This window comes from Anthonomus grandis, chromosome 4 (genome assembly GCF_022605725.1).
Source record: "Anthonomus grandis grandis chromosome 4, icAntGran1.3, whole genome shotgun sequence".
Lineage (NCBI taxonomy): Eukaryota > Metazoa > Arthropoda > Insecta > Coleoptera > Curculionidae > Anthonomus > Anthonomus grandis.
Genome location: NC_065549.1, coordinates 14,680,447 through 14,696,571, shown reverse-complemented (window position 1 = coordinate 14,696,571; position 16,125 = coordinate 14,680,447). Strand labels below are relative to the sequence as shown.

General features: G+C 30.8%; 1 protein-coding gene across 4 annotated transcripts in view; it reads right to left on the bottom strand.

The window, feature by feature from the left end:
• LOC126735089 (regulating synaptic membrane exocytosis protein 2) overlaps positions 1-16,125 on the bottom strand; it is a 222,973-nt gene that overhangs the window by 10,634 nt on the left and 196,214 nt on the right. For all 4 annotated transcript variants that reach the window (XM_050438989.1, XM_050438987.1, XM_050438990.1 and 1 more), the window contains 2 exons: positions 12,647-12,858; positions 4,780-4,919 (listed from right to left, as the gene is read on the bottom strand). In XM_050438989.1, coding sequence (XP_050294946.1) covers positions 4,780-4,919; positions 12,647-12,858 — 352 coding nt within the window. The remainder of the gene's footprint in view (positions 1-4,779; positions 4,920-12,646; positions 12,859-16,125) is intronic.

Sequence of the window (16,125 nt, the reverse complement as noted above, 5' to 3'; positions counted from 1 at the left end):
ATGTGAGTGACATGGCACGCAATGTGTTAAATAATCATTGGAAAATCATAAATATTCTTTTTAAATTCATTTGTTTGATCAATCTATATAAAGTCTATCTGCTATATCTGACAATATTTTTAATTTTAAATGAATTACGAATAAGTGATAAAGTGTAATTCTCTGTAATAAATCAGTAGTAATCATTAAAGATTTAGCTGTAACAAATAAACGCAAATAAAACTTTGATGTTTTTAGCGTTTGTTTTATTTTTTTCTGGATTTAACAAAATAAGTTATAGGTTGACTGGTACAATTAACAATTTCTTTCTTTCTTTTGTGAGTAAAAGTCCATTCTTGAAGTGGAGTGGCAATAATATAGCTGGTTAGAAAAAGCGGAAAGGCTTTTCTCCAGAAATGAGCATTTTTAATTTGTGGAGAAAAGCCTTTGCGTCCTTTCTAACGCTAAAAGGATGAGGCATATAAAACTGTACCTTAGTTGTTGTGGTTATTAAAGACTTTTCACTAAGAATCGTTGCAAATAATTTTGTGTTTAATGAAAATGATCAAATATGGTGAGGACGTGCCTGAAAATCGAAAGAAACTGCTATAAAAACCTAAAAGAATTTAAAAATGACTTTTAATGCCAGAAACACATAAATTTTCGTCAGAAGGTGTAGCAATTTCTGTCACTCTCTTGTAGACAGTTAAAGGTACTTTATAACTTTCTAGGCACTTAAACCAATTTTTATAATTGTACAGGCAGTTGACATCCATGCCTAAAAATATTAAGAAACTGCTTTAAATCTTTGGAAAAATCTAAAAATGCCTTCAAAAACATACATTTTTGACATACGTGGTAGGCATTTTGTACTTTTTTCCAGGCAGTTCCAGACACTTAAATACAATAATTTTTTATATTCTTCTAGGCAGTTGACACTTATGCCTAGAAGTTATGAGAAACTACTTAAATGCCTGAAAAACTTAAAAAAATAGCTTTTTTAAACTATGGATTTTGCTAATTATTTTCAGAAAAGTCTGTCTCTAAATTGCACTCAAATGTATCTAAATAAGGAATTTTTTAAGTCATTCCAGAAACTTGAATCTCTCTGAATTACTCACAAAAGCTTCGGAGTAAAGTAAATTTATAGTATACTTAAGGCTTTTTGGTGTTTCCAAATTGCTCTAATAATCTTTAAATTGCTCCTTAATGCGTCTGGAGCAGAGTGAATCTTAATTTTTATACAGACTTTTGGGTATTTTCAAGTTGATCTAAGAAATTTCAGGTTACTCCTTAATACCTCTAAGTAAAATAAATTTTTATTTTAGTCTAGGCTTTTGAGTATGTTCAAATTTATCTTCAATCTCTAAATTGTTACTCCAATACTTCTAAGTAAAGAACTTTTTGTTTTATTTCAAGAGATTGGGTGTCTTCAAATGGCTTTAAGTTTTTCTAAATTACTTCCCAGTACCTTCAAGCAGACTAACTTATGGGCTTTTGAGTGTCTCCAAACTGCTATCCCAGGCTTTTGTTGGTTTTTAAATTACTCCAAAAATCTTCAAATTACTCCTCAATGTCTATGAGCAAAGTTAATTTTTAATTTTTGTCCAGATTTTTAGGTGTTTTTAAATTGCTCTAAGAAACCCCAAATTGCACTTAAATGCTTTTAAGTTTTTAGGCCTTATTCCAAGAATTTGGGTATCTTCACATGGCCCTTAAATTCTCCAAATTACTCTCCTATACCGTTAAGCAGACTAAATTTTTATTTTTGTACAGGCTTTTGGGTGGCTTCAAACTGCTCTAAGAATTTTTGCATAGCACCCAGATGTCTCTAAATAATGAATTTTTTAAGTCATTTCAGAAACTTGACTGCCTCCCAATTACTCCCAAAAGCTTCGGAGTAAAATAAATTTATAGCTTATTCCAGGCTTTTGCGTGTTTTCAAATTGCTCTAAGAATTTTTAAATTGCTCATCAATGCCTCTAAAAAAAGTAACTTATTATTTTTGGCCAGACTTTTGGGGTATTTCCAAGTTGCTCTTAGAATCTTTAAATTGCATCCAAATGCATCTAAGTAAAGATTTTTTAGTTTTGTTCCAGAAACTTGGGTGTTCAAATGAACCTAGAATTCTCTAATTTAGTCCCCAATGCATTTAAGTAGACTAATTTTTTTTTATTTTTGGACACGCATTTCTAAATTGCACTTAAATGCCTCTAAGTAAGAATTTTTTTGAGTTATTGCACGAACTTGACAGTCTTCAAATTACTCCCAAAACCTTCTGAGTTTATTAGGTTTTTCGGTGTTTTTAAATTACTCTAATGTTCTCTAAATTGCTCCTTAATGCATCTGGAGCAGAGCAAATCTTAATTTTTGTACAGGCTTTTGGGTGTTTTCAAGTTGATCTAAAAAATTTCAGGTTACTCCTCAATACCTGTAAGTAAAGAACTTTTTGTTTTATTTCAAGAATTTGGGTGTCTTCAAATGGCTTTAAAGTTCTCTAAATTACTTCCCAGTGCCTTCAAGCAGACTAAGACTAACTTACAGGCTTTTGAGTATCACCAAACTGCTTTAAGAATTTTTAAATTGTACTCAAAATGCCTCTAAGTAAAAAAATTTTTAGTTATTCCAGGAACTTGAGTGTCTCTAGATTACTCCCAAACGTTTCTGACTAAAAAGAATTTATAATCTATACCAGGCTTTTGTTTGTTTTTAAATTACTCTAGAAATCTTCAAATAACTCTTCAATGCCTATAAGCAAAGTTAATTTTTATTTTTGTCCAGATTTTCGGGTGTTTCCAAATTGCTCTAAGAATCTCTGAATTGCATCCAAATGCATTCAAGTAAATATTTTTTAGTTTTATTTCGGAACGTTGGAAGTTGGGTTGGGTTGGGACCTATAATTCTCAAATTTAGTCCTCAATACATCTTAACAGACTAAATTTTCATTTTTGTACACGCATTTCTAAATTGCACTTAAATGCCTCTAAGTAAGAATATTTTTTTGAGTTATTGCAGGAACTTGACAGTCTTCAAATTACTCCCAAAAGCTTCCGAGTTTATTCCAGGCTTTTCGGTGTAAAGTAAATTTTTATTTTAGTCCAGGCTTTTGAGTATTTTCAAATTTATTTTTAATCTCTAAATTGTTACTCCAATTCCTCTAAGTAAAGAACTTTTTGTCTTATTTCAAGAACTTGGGTGTCTTCAAATAGCTTTTCTCTAAATTACTTCCCAGTGCCTTCAAGCAGACTAACTTACAGGCTTTTGAATGTCTCCAAACTGCTTTAAGAATTTCTAAATTGTACCCAAAATGCCTCTAAGTAAAGAATTTTTTTAGTTATTCCAGGAACGACTATCTCCAGTTTACTCCCAAATGCTTCTGAATAAAGTGAATTTATAATTTATTCCAGGCTCTTGTTTATTTTTGAATTGCTCTAGAAATCTTCAAATTACCCCTCAATGTCTAAGAGCAAAGTTAGTTTTTATTTTTGTACAGGCTTTTGGGTGTTTTCAAACTGCTCTAAGAATTTCTACATAGCACCCAGATGCCTCTAAATAAGGAATTTTTTAAGTCATTTCAGAAACTTGAGTGTCGCCGAATTACTTCCAAAAGCTTCAGAGTAAAATAAATTTATAGTTTATTTTAAGCTTTTGGGTGTTTTCAAATTGCTCAAAGGATTCTTAAATTGCTCCCCAATGCCTCTGAAAAAAGTAACTTTTAATTTTTGGCCAGACTTTTGGAGGGTTTCCAAGTTGCTCTTAGAATTTTTAAATTGCACCCCTAAATGCCTCTAAGTAAAGATGTTTTAGTCTTATTCCAGAAACTTGGGTGTTCAAATGAACCTAGAATTCTCCAATTTAGTCTCCAATGCCTCTAAGCAGACTAAATTTTTATTTTTGTAAAGGCTTTTGGGTGTCTCCAACTGCTCTACGAATTTAAGGTAAGTTATTATTGCCTACAGTAGATCTAAATATATTGCTTTTTAAACTGTTTTTACATTGCTTGTTTGCAAGCAAATATAAATATTCAAAACATATATGAACAATTTTGTATGTTAAAACAGTTTTAATTCATAGGACAGATCTCAGATTTAAGTATTTAATTACTAATTTTAATTACTAATCTGTGATAGAATATTCTATAAAATATAAGAATAATTTTCAACAATACCTTACTTTATTTATCGACAAAAAAAGAAAAGTGTATTACAAATAAACAATGCATTGAAAATAATTAATTCCGTATTATTAATATTAATTAAGATATGCATCTTATATTTTATTATTATATTTGACACTAAGTTAAAACCAAAAAAAAATAAATGTAGCAATATAATATTAACCTAATATATGTTCATAAATGCTAAAAATAACTAAAATAATGATGATATATTTAATCAAAAATTTTTTACTAATAAATATACTTTTTACTATTACTATAAATACAGTAATTTTTTTAAAATTTTCCCTGAAACCGATTCATATTATGTTAGTCAAGAGTGTAGGCAGCATTTTGAGTATTAAGTTCTAATGTAAATTATCCAAATAAGTTTTTTATATATAAAATTTTTATTTTTATTATATTTTTTATATATTTTTATTTATAACTTAAGAGTTTTTAAGACAACACAAAAGAAATGGAAAGGTCTCTTTTTAGGCATTTTTCCCGAATTTTTTACTATGTAATTATACTGTTAGCGAAAATTTCAAATTTGTAAATATAATTCTAGATATGCTATATATAATAGAGCATTTATATCCTTCTCTATTAACACAATCAGGAATGCTTAAGTTATTACCCACCTGTAGTATACAATTTGTAAAGTTTTCTTTAAAGGTAACTTGTTTTTGGTATAAGGGATCCAACGTTCTTCTGGCCTGTTGCGTCTTCGCTTTCGCATAGCACTTCTTTCCGCAAACGAGGTAGACTTTTACATAAGGAGCTAAAAAAAGAAGGACTAGATTATACACCAATATATTAAGCAAAAATTTTCAATTTTTGTGAAAATGTGTTGTCATGACTTTAAAATGCTATGTAAAATGACTAAAGTTTAGAGCTGAAACTCCTTTCTCACCAATTTTAGAAGGGTACAACATTACATAAGCCATTTTCAATACTATCTTATTAGAAAAAAATAAATTCTAACCATCACATTGTACGTAACCAGATTGACTTTAAACGGATATTCATTATATAATGATAAATAGACAATTTAGAAACAGCATTGATAACACTACCGCATTACCTGGAGTAGATGTGTGTTCTATAACTCGAATAAAGTTAGCAAAAATTAATAAGAAACCTGACAAAAAGTGTCAAATATTAAAGCACTCAAAGATCCAAAAGTCAAATTAAAATAACAGGAATATATTTATAACGAGATCGTAATGATTTTAAGTAAAGAGGTCGTAGAAGAGTTCCCAAAGAGCAGTGAATGATAAAAGCAATCCAAGAAATTATGGAAGAACGCAGGAATTGCAAGGTGCGAGAAAATCCAAGGAGTGCTTCTCCGTGTGGACGTAGAATAACTTTATTTCCAATTAAAACAGGAGTAAGACAAGGATCTATTTTGTCAGCAATGCTGTTCAATTTGTACATAGAAAGAGCATTTTAGGAACCACTTCTGACAAGCACTTTAGGAATTAAAGTGAACGGCATTCCTATCAATATTATCAGACACGCTGATGACACTGTGATCTTAGCTGACACGGCAGATGATTTACAGTTACAATTAAATGATGCTAAATTATGTTAATTTCAAAAAGCGTCTTGCCAAAGTTAAGATTAACCATCAATAATATTAACTACATATAACAAGATAAAACAAGAAGACAAGAAACATCAAGACCTGATCAAAACTATTCGAGACAGTCTAAAGGAAGAAAATAAAAAGCAAGATAGAAAACAAGAAACCCTGATGAAGGCCATGAGAGAAGACTTGCTGAACTAAAAAGCAGATCTTAAAAAATAGGCAGAAGAACCTAATAAAAAAACAAAGAAGAACAAGAGGAATAAGACCGACAATAGGAAGAACGAAATTTACAACTTTGAGATCTATCTTAAGCTATGCCTAAGAAAAGAAGCTATATAAATATTATGTTTAATGAAGCTATATAAATATTATATATAAGTATGGTGCCGTCTGAGGATCAGTCGTTTTGACGACCTTAGAAATAAGATACGGCGAAGCCGATCTACAACAAATGTATCACATCAATAATCTAGGAGACGACCACTAGTCCAACAGTTTGAGGCCGATGTTGCTTAAATAATAAATCTGGCTTACCCTACCGCCCCTGGAGTTAGGAATAAGTTTTTATAAATTATTTTATTGACGGGTTTTGAGATCCAGATACTAACTATGCTCTAAGGATGAATCGCCATAAAATTATTTCAGAAGCTTTCCCTAATGGACAGGAATATGAAGCAGCTTTTTAGGCAACAAGAAGGCAGACCTCGATAAGTTAAATCAGAACTTTGGTGAGCAACCTCAAGGACCGCCTGAAGAACCTTGAGTAAGAGGCCATTCCATTGTTGGAATTGAATAATAAGTCAATGTCCCAAGCCTTTAAAAAACTTCGAATTTTTACTTCTTATATCAGCAAATGGAAAAACAATCCCAAATATTGGCTAAATAACATTCCAAAAGCAAGTATTAGTAGCAGAAATTATGGATACCGTTATATTAGAATTACGTATTATGAATGCTCAGCAGTTTAAAGTGGATGTATAAAACCGCATATTGATGACAAAAACTAAAGAAGGCTTTATGCAACATACATGAAAATAATAAAAATACCCGAGTCGTTACATTATCTCATGATATTACTATACTAGCTAATTGAAAGTGGTGGTTAATATCACAACTGAGAGAAATGATAGAAAAACTGTTTTGATTGAGCTCCTGGAAAACTGTAAAGTATATGGTCAAAAAATTCTTTTAACAAAGACATTATTCACCCAGATAGAATCTACTGTGATAGTAATTTGAAAGGATATGATCAACACTCAAAACAACAACTTTAAAAAAGTCGTAGTCATGAAAAATGCTCATAAAATTCGTCATTCAAGCAGGCCTATTCCTATATGTTCCCAAACTTTTTTGAAACATCTTCTGTCAATTTGATCTGGGATAAAAGTATTAAGCTGCGAAGTCTTTTTAAAGAAAATTAAGACGCCTTTTTCCTTAAAGCTTGATGATTGAATTACCTTTTTGATTAACTTTTAAATTGAATGCTTGAATTGAATTAAGTTTTAGATTAAATGCTTGAATGACCTAGGAAGTACAATGATTTGGTGCAGAATCGAATCAATATACAGGATGATTCAAAATTGAGTGTAAAGATTTTAAGGGAGTATTTACCAGACAAAAATAAGAAGTTTTTTTTTAAAAAAAACGTATGTCCTAACTTGTTTCGTTTTCTAGATACAGAGTAAAAAAGTTTTTTAATATTTTTTTTTTGTTATGAAAATTTGCTTTTGTATGTATCTGTTACTTAGGCTAAGTTAAATTCTGAAAAGAAATATAATAAATCTTAATAATTGATTTTTTTTCGAATTTATTAATTGTTTTAATAGGACCAGACACAGATTTGGATTTTTTTCCTGGAAAAATATCTAAAAAAAATTGAAATTGTCAAAAAAAGTGGTGGCGTACCATAATTTTACCTATAAGTATCAAGTACTACCTATAAGTAGCCCCCTGAAACGCCACTGAAATTAATAAATTTATTTTATTCCCACTAAAGAAGGGCCTTTATGATGAAAAATAAGCCTACCAAATTTTAATTAAATCGGCTGAAAGGATTTTGAATAATTGATAAAAAACCAATTTTATTAAAAAAGTTTTACATTCTGTATCTAGAAAAAAAAGCAAGTTAGGACATACGTTTATATGAAGTCTTAGTTTTGGCTGGTTAATACGCCCTTAAAATCTTGTTGCAAATAATGCATTCAATTTTAAATAACCCTGTGTGATCGCAGGTAAAACAAGTATCTCGAAGGATTCCGATAGCTAAACAAGGTAAAGGTTATTTAATGCTTAGAAAGAAATGAGGACACAAAAAAGGACAAATCTACCAGATTCTGTGATTCTGTGATTGGTGGACTATCGTCGATTGAATCACATTACCAAGAAACTACCATGAATTGACGACACCCTCGACACGCTAATAGGTTCACAATTATTTTTAACGCTGGATTTGAAAATGTGGATATTGGCAGGTAAAAATACATCCAGTAGATAACGAAAAGACTACATTCTTGACCGGACCAGGATTTTGACAGTTTATAGTCAAAATGTTTGATTGTAATGCTCCACCAACTTTTAAAAGGCTTATGAAAACTTGGATACTTGAAATGACTTGGGAATTATGCTTAGTTTATTTCGATGATGTCAATACATATTAGAAAGATTTGAAGATACGTTAAATAATATCCAGGAGGTATTTGTTTAACTCTAAGAGGCTATTTAGTTAAACAGCAGACTATGAAGAAGCCTAAGGGCCACAAAAAGGTCAAAAATCCTAGAGGATAAATTGCAAGGTGGCTTCAATGACTACAAAAGTATCACTTCATAATAGAATACAGGAAAGGCAAATATCACCAAAACGCCGATGCTTTATTCAAAAAAACCTTGAATTGAAGCGTGTCGACATTGTTATAAAAAGTAATTGAAACACCATTCAGAAATATTTGCTTATAGACCTTAACTGTCCTGAAAAGTGAGACGCAACTAGTGTAATTTAAAATTAGTGTGATGACCCACTATTAAGCCTTATTTATGAACTAAAGTCTTCAAAAATTTCAGAGCCAGAATAGAAAGATATTTCCAAAACTAAAACGCTCACTTGGCTCAATGGAATTTATGGATATAGAAGATGGATTATTAAAAAGAGGATGAAAGGAGGAAAGCGTAGATAGAAAAGAAAAGACTTATCAGATAGTCCTTCTCGAAAACGGATTTTAGAAGTTGGCGGAGGATATTTTGGAGTTAGTAAGTCCTTGACAAAAATGAGAATATAGTTGTACTGGCTAAACAGTCATGAAGATGTTATTATTATTTTTATTATTATTTTATTAGATAAAAGCCAAGAATTTACATTCTGTATAGTTCTATGAACTAAGTCAACATTACAATATATTTTAATAAATCCTTAAATGTCAGGTTCCAAATTGAAACACTAGACATGTCCGATTTATCCAGACGATTTTTAAAACAGTTTACAAAAGGAGCAGTTATGATATCTACGGGTAAACAATTCCAAACATCGAACACTCTATTAGTCAAGAACATTTGACATGGTTTTTGTTTTATGCATATGTTTTTTTAGTTTCAAAGTGTAACCGCGAAGTCCCGATTTCTTTCAAATAGTTCGTTTAGATCACAGTCCAAATAATTATTAAGGATTCTGAACGTAAAAATTAAATCACCACGAAGCTGTCGTATATTAAAAGTTAGCAAGTTTGGATTTGAAAGTCTTTCGCTGTAAGTACATAGGTCTCGGCATATGCAAACCATACGTAGATCGTGTAGCGCATCGCTGCAACAATTCAAGTAAATTTTTGTCGCGCATCAGACGGGACCTGCATATTCAATAATAGGCCGGACAAACATGGTATACAACTTAAGCAACATAAAATTGTGAAATGGAATTTCAACAAAAGCTTTTTGTGGCAAATACAACATAGAATTTGCACGTTTCACAATTGAGGCAATATGCTACGACCAAGAGAGATCCTTAGTTACTATTATTCCGAGATCACAATAAGATTCCACTTTTTTAAGTTCAATGTTATTTATTTGGTAGGATAGCTGGGGATTATTTTTTCCTAAATGAAACACCACACACTTAGCCGCATTAAGAGCAAGTAATCATTCCATTGCACCACTTTCAAATAGTGTCCAGATCGGTTTGCAACTGTTGATGGGAAGTTAGGGGAACTGCATATATTTTTGTGTCGTCAGCAAACATTGATACCCAACATTTTAGTTCTGAAAGTAAATCACACCTGTAAGCCAGGAACAGGAAATAGCCGAGGACGGAGCTCTGAGGGACTCCGCTGGATTGTCCCTCAAGGCTCCGAGGGACTATCCAGGAGAATTGAATGCTCTTGTCGACAGTGTGAGCAATGTTCATCAGACAAGAGCTCAAAAATCCGGACTAAAGGAAAAATTATGCCGTATCTTGTTGGTGGACCCTTTGAACGAATTACCATAGATGTACCAGGACTTTTGCTACTAGCAGCTTTGGAAATCGATATGCCCCTGTTGCTATCAATTACTTAAGTAAATGGCCCGAGATTTATCCTATTACAAACTAACCAAGAACAGTAGGTGAACTATGATTCCAAAACTGGATATCTCAATTTGATCAGAGGGCATGACGGGTCCATCAGGAGACCTATATGCACAACTGCCTTGGCAGCCCACTGTTTCGTCAATCTCAATTTGATGTCCCCAAAAAGATTCATTAAGATCAAGGAAGGAACTTTAACTCACAAGTATTGCAACAAGTAGGTCAGTTGCTGGGAATCAATAAGACCCGCACAATCTTCCTACACCCTCAGTCTGATGGAATGGTTGGAAAATTTATTCCCACGTTTGAAACCTATTTGAGAATTGTAATAAACTCTAAGCAAACCAACTGAGTTATATGTATACAACCATTAGTGGCATATTGTTCTTCTATCCACGAGGCTACTGGAAAAAGCCCAACAAAAGTTGTCTTTGGTGATGAACTTTATTTATTTCTGAACATTATTACTGGGAGACTCGACAAGGCTGGAACCCTTCAGGAGTACGTCGACTATCTACAAGAGAGTTTGCAAATGGTCCATAAAGTAACACGGGATAAACTTCGCCCAGAAAGTATTAGAATCACGTTTTGACATAAAGGCGAATTCTACCTGCTTTAGTACTTGTGTTAAACAGTTACAGAGTCTTAGTCCAGAGTTATATAATCCACTTCAGAAGGAGATAGCTATGGAGGTGTTAATTAATCGGAATCAAACTTGAAAGGGAAGTAGTGTTATGTCAATACGTTATTTATTCTCATAGTTGTTGTACTGCTTTGTTCTTAGCGTGTAGTTTAAGTTGATTAGCTAAATTTACTTAGGGTTTTTTCTACGTTTAGCTTATTACTTTCACATATGGCTTTCACGTGGTTCATTTTTGGTAATTCATTTTATAAAAACTTCTTAGTAACTCTCCTTAGTAAAACCAAGTAGTTTTAATTTTCTAGAATTTGTAGACTTGCTTGCTTTGTTTGTCGGTATTCTTTTGAAATTATTGGTCTCCATCGGCAAAAACAAGGTAAAAAATTCTAAGCATTTTTAAGTTCTTTCATGGGTCTTTGAAAGGGACCGCGTTTCGTGACATTTTAATGTTCTTGACATAAGAGTATATTACTGAAGTATGTTCCAGAAAAGAGTGTGTTCTTGAATTACGTTGCAATAATATGTTTATTGTACAAGTTGATCGTAAAGTAAGGAAATAATTCAATATCTCGTAAAAAAAAAAAAATTATCGGTGGGACCCGTCGATTTTATTTTTTTTCGAGGCATATTTTGCGAAAAAAATATACAGGGTGCCTCCAAAAAGCTTTAGTATAATTTTTTTTTAATTGCATTAAATTCTTTTATTGCATTTTTGGATTGCTCTTACAATTATAAACATTTTTCATATAGCATATGCCATATACCTAAGTCCAAGCATTTTGAGTTATTTTCTCATATTCTTATATTCTACATATTCCTGCTGCACATTTCAAACCATTTCGGGCGTTATTCGACGTATTTATTGATGAATGCCTTGCTTTAAATCATCTAGATTTGCCGGTTTTAAAATATCTCTCTTATTTGGCTTTTAAATACCTCTCCTTTAAGGTATCCTAATCAAAAAAAAGTCTTGTGATGTTAGATCAGGTGATATTGGTTGCCATTCAATAACACCGCTCCTTCCAATCCACTTGTTTGGGAAAGTGTCGTGCCAATAAGCTCTAACTTCCACAGCAAAATGAAGGGAGCCATCTTGTTGGAATCAGATGTTGTAGTGTGGAAAATCCGGACGTTCTATCCTGGGAAAAAGGATGGCTAGACCCTGAATAAGTTTTACTTCTAGAAAACTCAAGTATCTCTCTATTCCTCTCTAATAATGTCACAAATAACGCCAGCCCACACGTTTATTTTTCCATTGAATTGTGTGTCCTGTACATATGTCTTTTCCATATCCAGTGTGGATTTACATCGGATATCCATTATATCCAGTATCGATAGTTCTTGCTATTTACGCTACCATTGAAGCAAAAAGTGTCTTCATATCCTTTGCCAGTATCCAGGCAGGTAATACTACATGCTGATTATCTTGAACCGCCAATAAAACTTCTAACTGCTTATTTTCATCAACTTGTGGATGACCACATAGGTATACCACATGCAAGATGCAAGTTTTTCCTTACTTTACGACCACCCTGTATATAAACCATTATTCCAGGATAGAGCAAAAACCTCTCTCTTAAGACTCCAATCGATTTGATGACTTCTCAGCCTTTTGCCAGTAAGCTTCTTTGACGTTTGTGATATTTGATAGCAACTCTTTGGATTACCATCTTTTGCAGCGGACTTAGAAAGGTAAAATGAACTTAAGGTTGAGTAACAATTACGACTTACCAGGTAATATTTTACTCCCAGGCCTCGCTTGGAGGCCTCTCGCTCGTATTATCTCGACCTCCAGCACGCCTCTTTGGTGGCAAAGCGACAGTTGAATGTCGCCCAAAGAGGGTGCGCCGAGCACTTGACGACCGACCAACTGGCCGGGGCCAAGGCCTTCGATGAACTCGGCCAACTGGCCTTCGCCGGTTAACCTTAAGGAGGGTGACCACCTAGATTTTATTTCAGGATGGTATTAGTATACAGAAATAAAAGAGACTTACTTCTTTTGGAAAAATATCCAAATTGTACAGGTTAAAATGATTTTTTCATTACTCATTAAGTACAAAAATATATAATTTCTTTATTAGTAAATTGGGCATCTAAAATTTGGTAACTTTATGTAATAAATTCACTGGGTTGGGGCTTATAGAAATAAGATATTTACAAATTTAGATTTTATCTACAAAACGAATTGAATACTGAAGATCACTATTAAATGTATATACATAGGATCAAATCTTATAGGTTAGAAAAAGTAGGCTTAAAAATAGTCATAAAAGAGCAAACACAGAGAAATGTACATAGAGAGAGACAGATAGGTAAAACCGGGCCAAAAAAAACTAAGACTACTATTATTTGTGAGAATCAGTATCACATTGTGAGTTTTGTGTCAATAATACGTGCTCAAATAGGTGCCTAAATTTTAAAAAACCTACCTATTTACCATGCAAAAAATAATGTATTTATAGTATTTTATTATGTAATTTAATATAATGTATAGTATTTTATTCTGTAGTTTATCATAAGTAAATGTAGTGGTGGTGTGTAGTGTAACAACTCATGCCTCATTTTAAAAGTACATACCCAACACTTGCAGAAAGAAAACGCCATTTGACCAAAGTTAAGCAGGAGCATTTATGTAAACTTTCAAAACGGTTGCATACATACATGCCGTAGAGCATTGGGGTAGATTTGTTGTAACGATAGCCTATACTAATACATTTTAATTTATTTATATTAAATAACATTACATGGAAAAAATAGATCTCTTCCTGTAATATAATTGTAATTTACAGCTATTATTAAATTCAAGGCCAACTTTAGGAGATAAAAAAATAGTTAGTAATAAGTTCTCAAGAACTTAACATTCAAATATTTTTTTAATTTACCGTGATATATTTTAAAATCGATCTTAAAAAACATTGCACGTTACGCGTTGTCCTTGTAATATTTTCCCTGTAAGAAAACAGTATTGTATAGGAAATATTTTTTTTTTAATAAGGACACAATATATTCACTTACTGCTCAAAAGGCAAATTAATTTTGTTTTACAGGCATTCCTTGAATAAAAATTCCAATTTCTGAATTTTTAGTGATTGGATTTTAGTAATTTCTTTAACAAAGACTAAAACAGACTTTAGACTATAAATCAATAAATGCAATATTTTGTCTACTAGGACCCCAAGATATTCACTTGCCAATAACAGACAAATTATTTTGTTTCTTACAGGCAGTCCAGGAATAAAAATTCCTTTTTTTTTAAAAGAACCAAAATAATTTTCAAAGCAGTCTATAAATCAATAATTACATTATTTTGACTACTGAAATTCAATAGATTCACTTGCCAATAAAATAAGCTTAATAATATATGATATATATAATTACACATTTAACGTTATTTTTATTTTAGAGGACATATTTTTTTGCGTTTATATATAGCCATAATAAGTTTTACTAATTTGTTTAGTTATTTATTTTAATTTTACTTTTGTCTTTGATATAGTTGTAATAATTATCAATGTCTTAAAAAATATATTTAAAAAATACGTTACATTTTCAATGCGAAGGGTACCATAATTAACTTATTTTTATGTGAGCATTATATTTGATTAACTCAGCTTTAATTAGTCTCTTTAATAGCCATTTTAGTGATGCATCAGCAAAATCACTTATATTTTTGTTACATATGTTAAGTAATTCCCATAAAACCTCCATAAGAAAAAAATTAGTTATACCACTAAGTCAAATGACAAATAATCAAATTGTATATCTGGAATTATTGAGGGAAAATTTAAAATATGTACTTTATTTTAAAAATTGGTTTATGATATAAAATCAGGAAAAAGGTTCTCCGAATAACAAATCTATATTTTTCTAATGGTTTATTAATAAAAAACTCTTGCTTCAATTTAACCATTTTTAAATCTGTAAAATCGGGATTCCATTAGTTCCCTTGATTTATATATCCGTCTATATTTTAAAATAATGTTTACGTTATCAATTATTTTTTAATTTATTTAAAAAATCGCACTTTATTGGTATATAGTATTAGACAAATGTATAAAATTTATAAAAAAGAAAATTATTACATAATAATATGTTAATGCCATAAAGTCCATAAAAAAAAAATAATTTTAAAAGTTTAAATTCTGTAGCAAAAAAGTAAATAAATTTTTGACTTTTTATTTGAATTTTTGATCTAATAAGTGTAATTTAAAAAAAAAACTTTGCTATTTTAGAATTTTGTTAGTACAAGTCTGCTATTTGTGCCAAGGGCTGGGCAAAGCTAAAAAATTATTTATAAGCTATTAAAAATCAATATTTACCATAAAACTGCATTACAGTTGTTATAATAAATTAAAAAATTAAAACAGAAATAAAATATTATAACAAATAACAATTGATTTTTTAAATATTTATCTTGTTTAATTTAAAAATAACTTTAATGTAGTATTTGAATATAAAATTATTTTCAATCACCTAAAAAACAATTTAATTTTATTGTGGCCGTGAATATAGCTGCGATTATTGGCGAAACGTTGGCCTATATATCAAGAAGATTTTTAAATATATTATACAGGGTCTAACAAAAGTAACCGTACCCAAAAAATTTTACAACGCTACCGGTAGGTAGAATTTTCGACGCTTTCCTATTCTAGAAAGAGAACCCCCTCTCTTTCCATTTGAAAAACAAAAGTTGACTTTGAAATAACCTTAAAAAATTATTTTGGGGCCAAGTATAATGTCACCACTGAATGAATTTATAAGTTAAAATTAAACAACTTTTTTCTGGAATGTTTTCTTGGAAAATGCGATGCTAGGGAGTTACACCCTTTTGTACCATTACTTCTAATACACCTTATATAAATAAGATCTTTACAGGTTACTTTAAAATTAAAAAAAAATTTTTTAATGAAATATATTTTATAAGACAAATCCAGAATATATGTTAGTACTTTAAAAGTTTTAATGTTAAAAGGTGATCTTTTTATAAAATTTTTGAAAATTAAATATTTTTTCAAATATATAATTTTTAAATTTGCTTTTTATTTTAAGGAAAAACATAAAATAGATATTTTATAAAAAGAATTATTAAACAGTAATTTCAAAATTAAAAAAATCAGGAAATAAAGATAATGAAAGAAAGTCTATTGGTTCATTATGTAATTCATGATTTTTTATAACTCCTTCAAAAATTCTTTTCATTTTTATCGAAA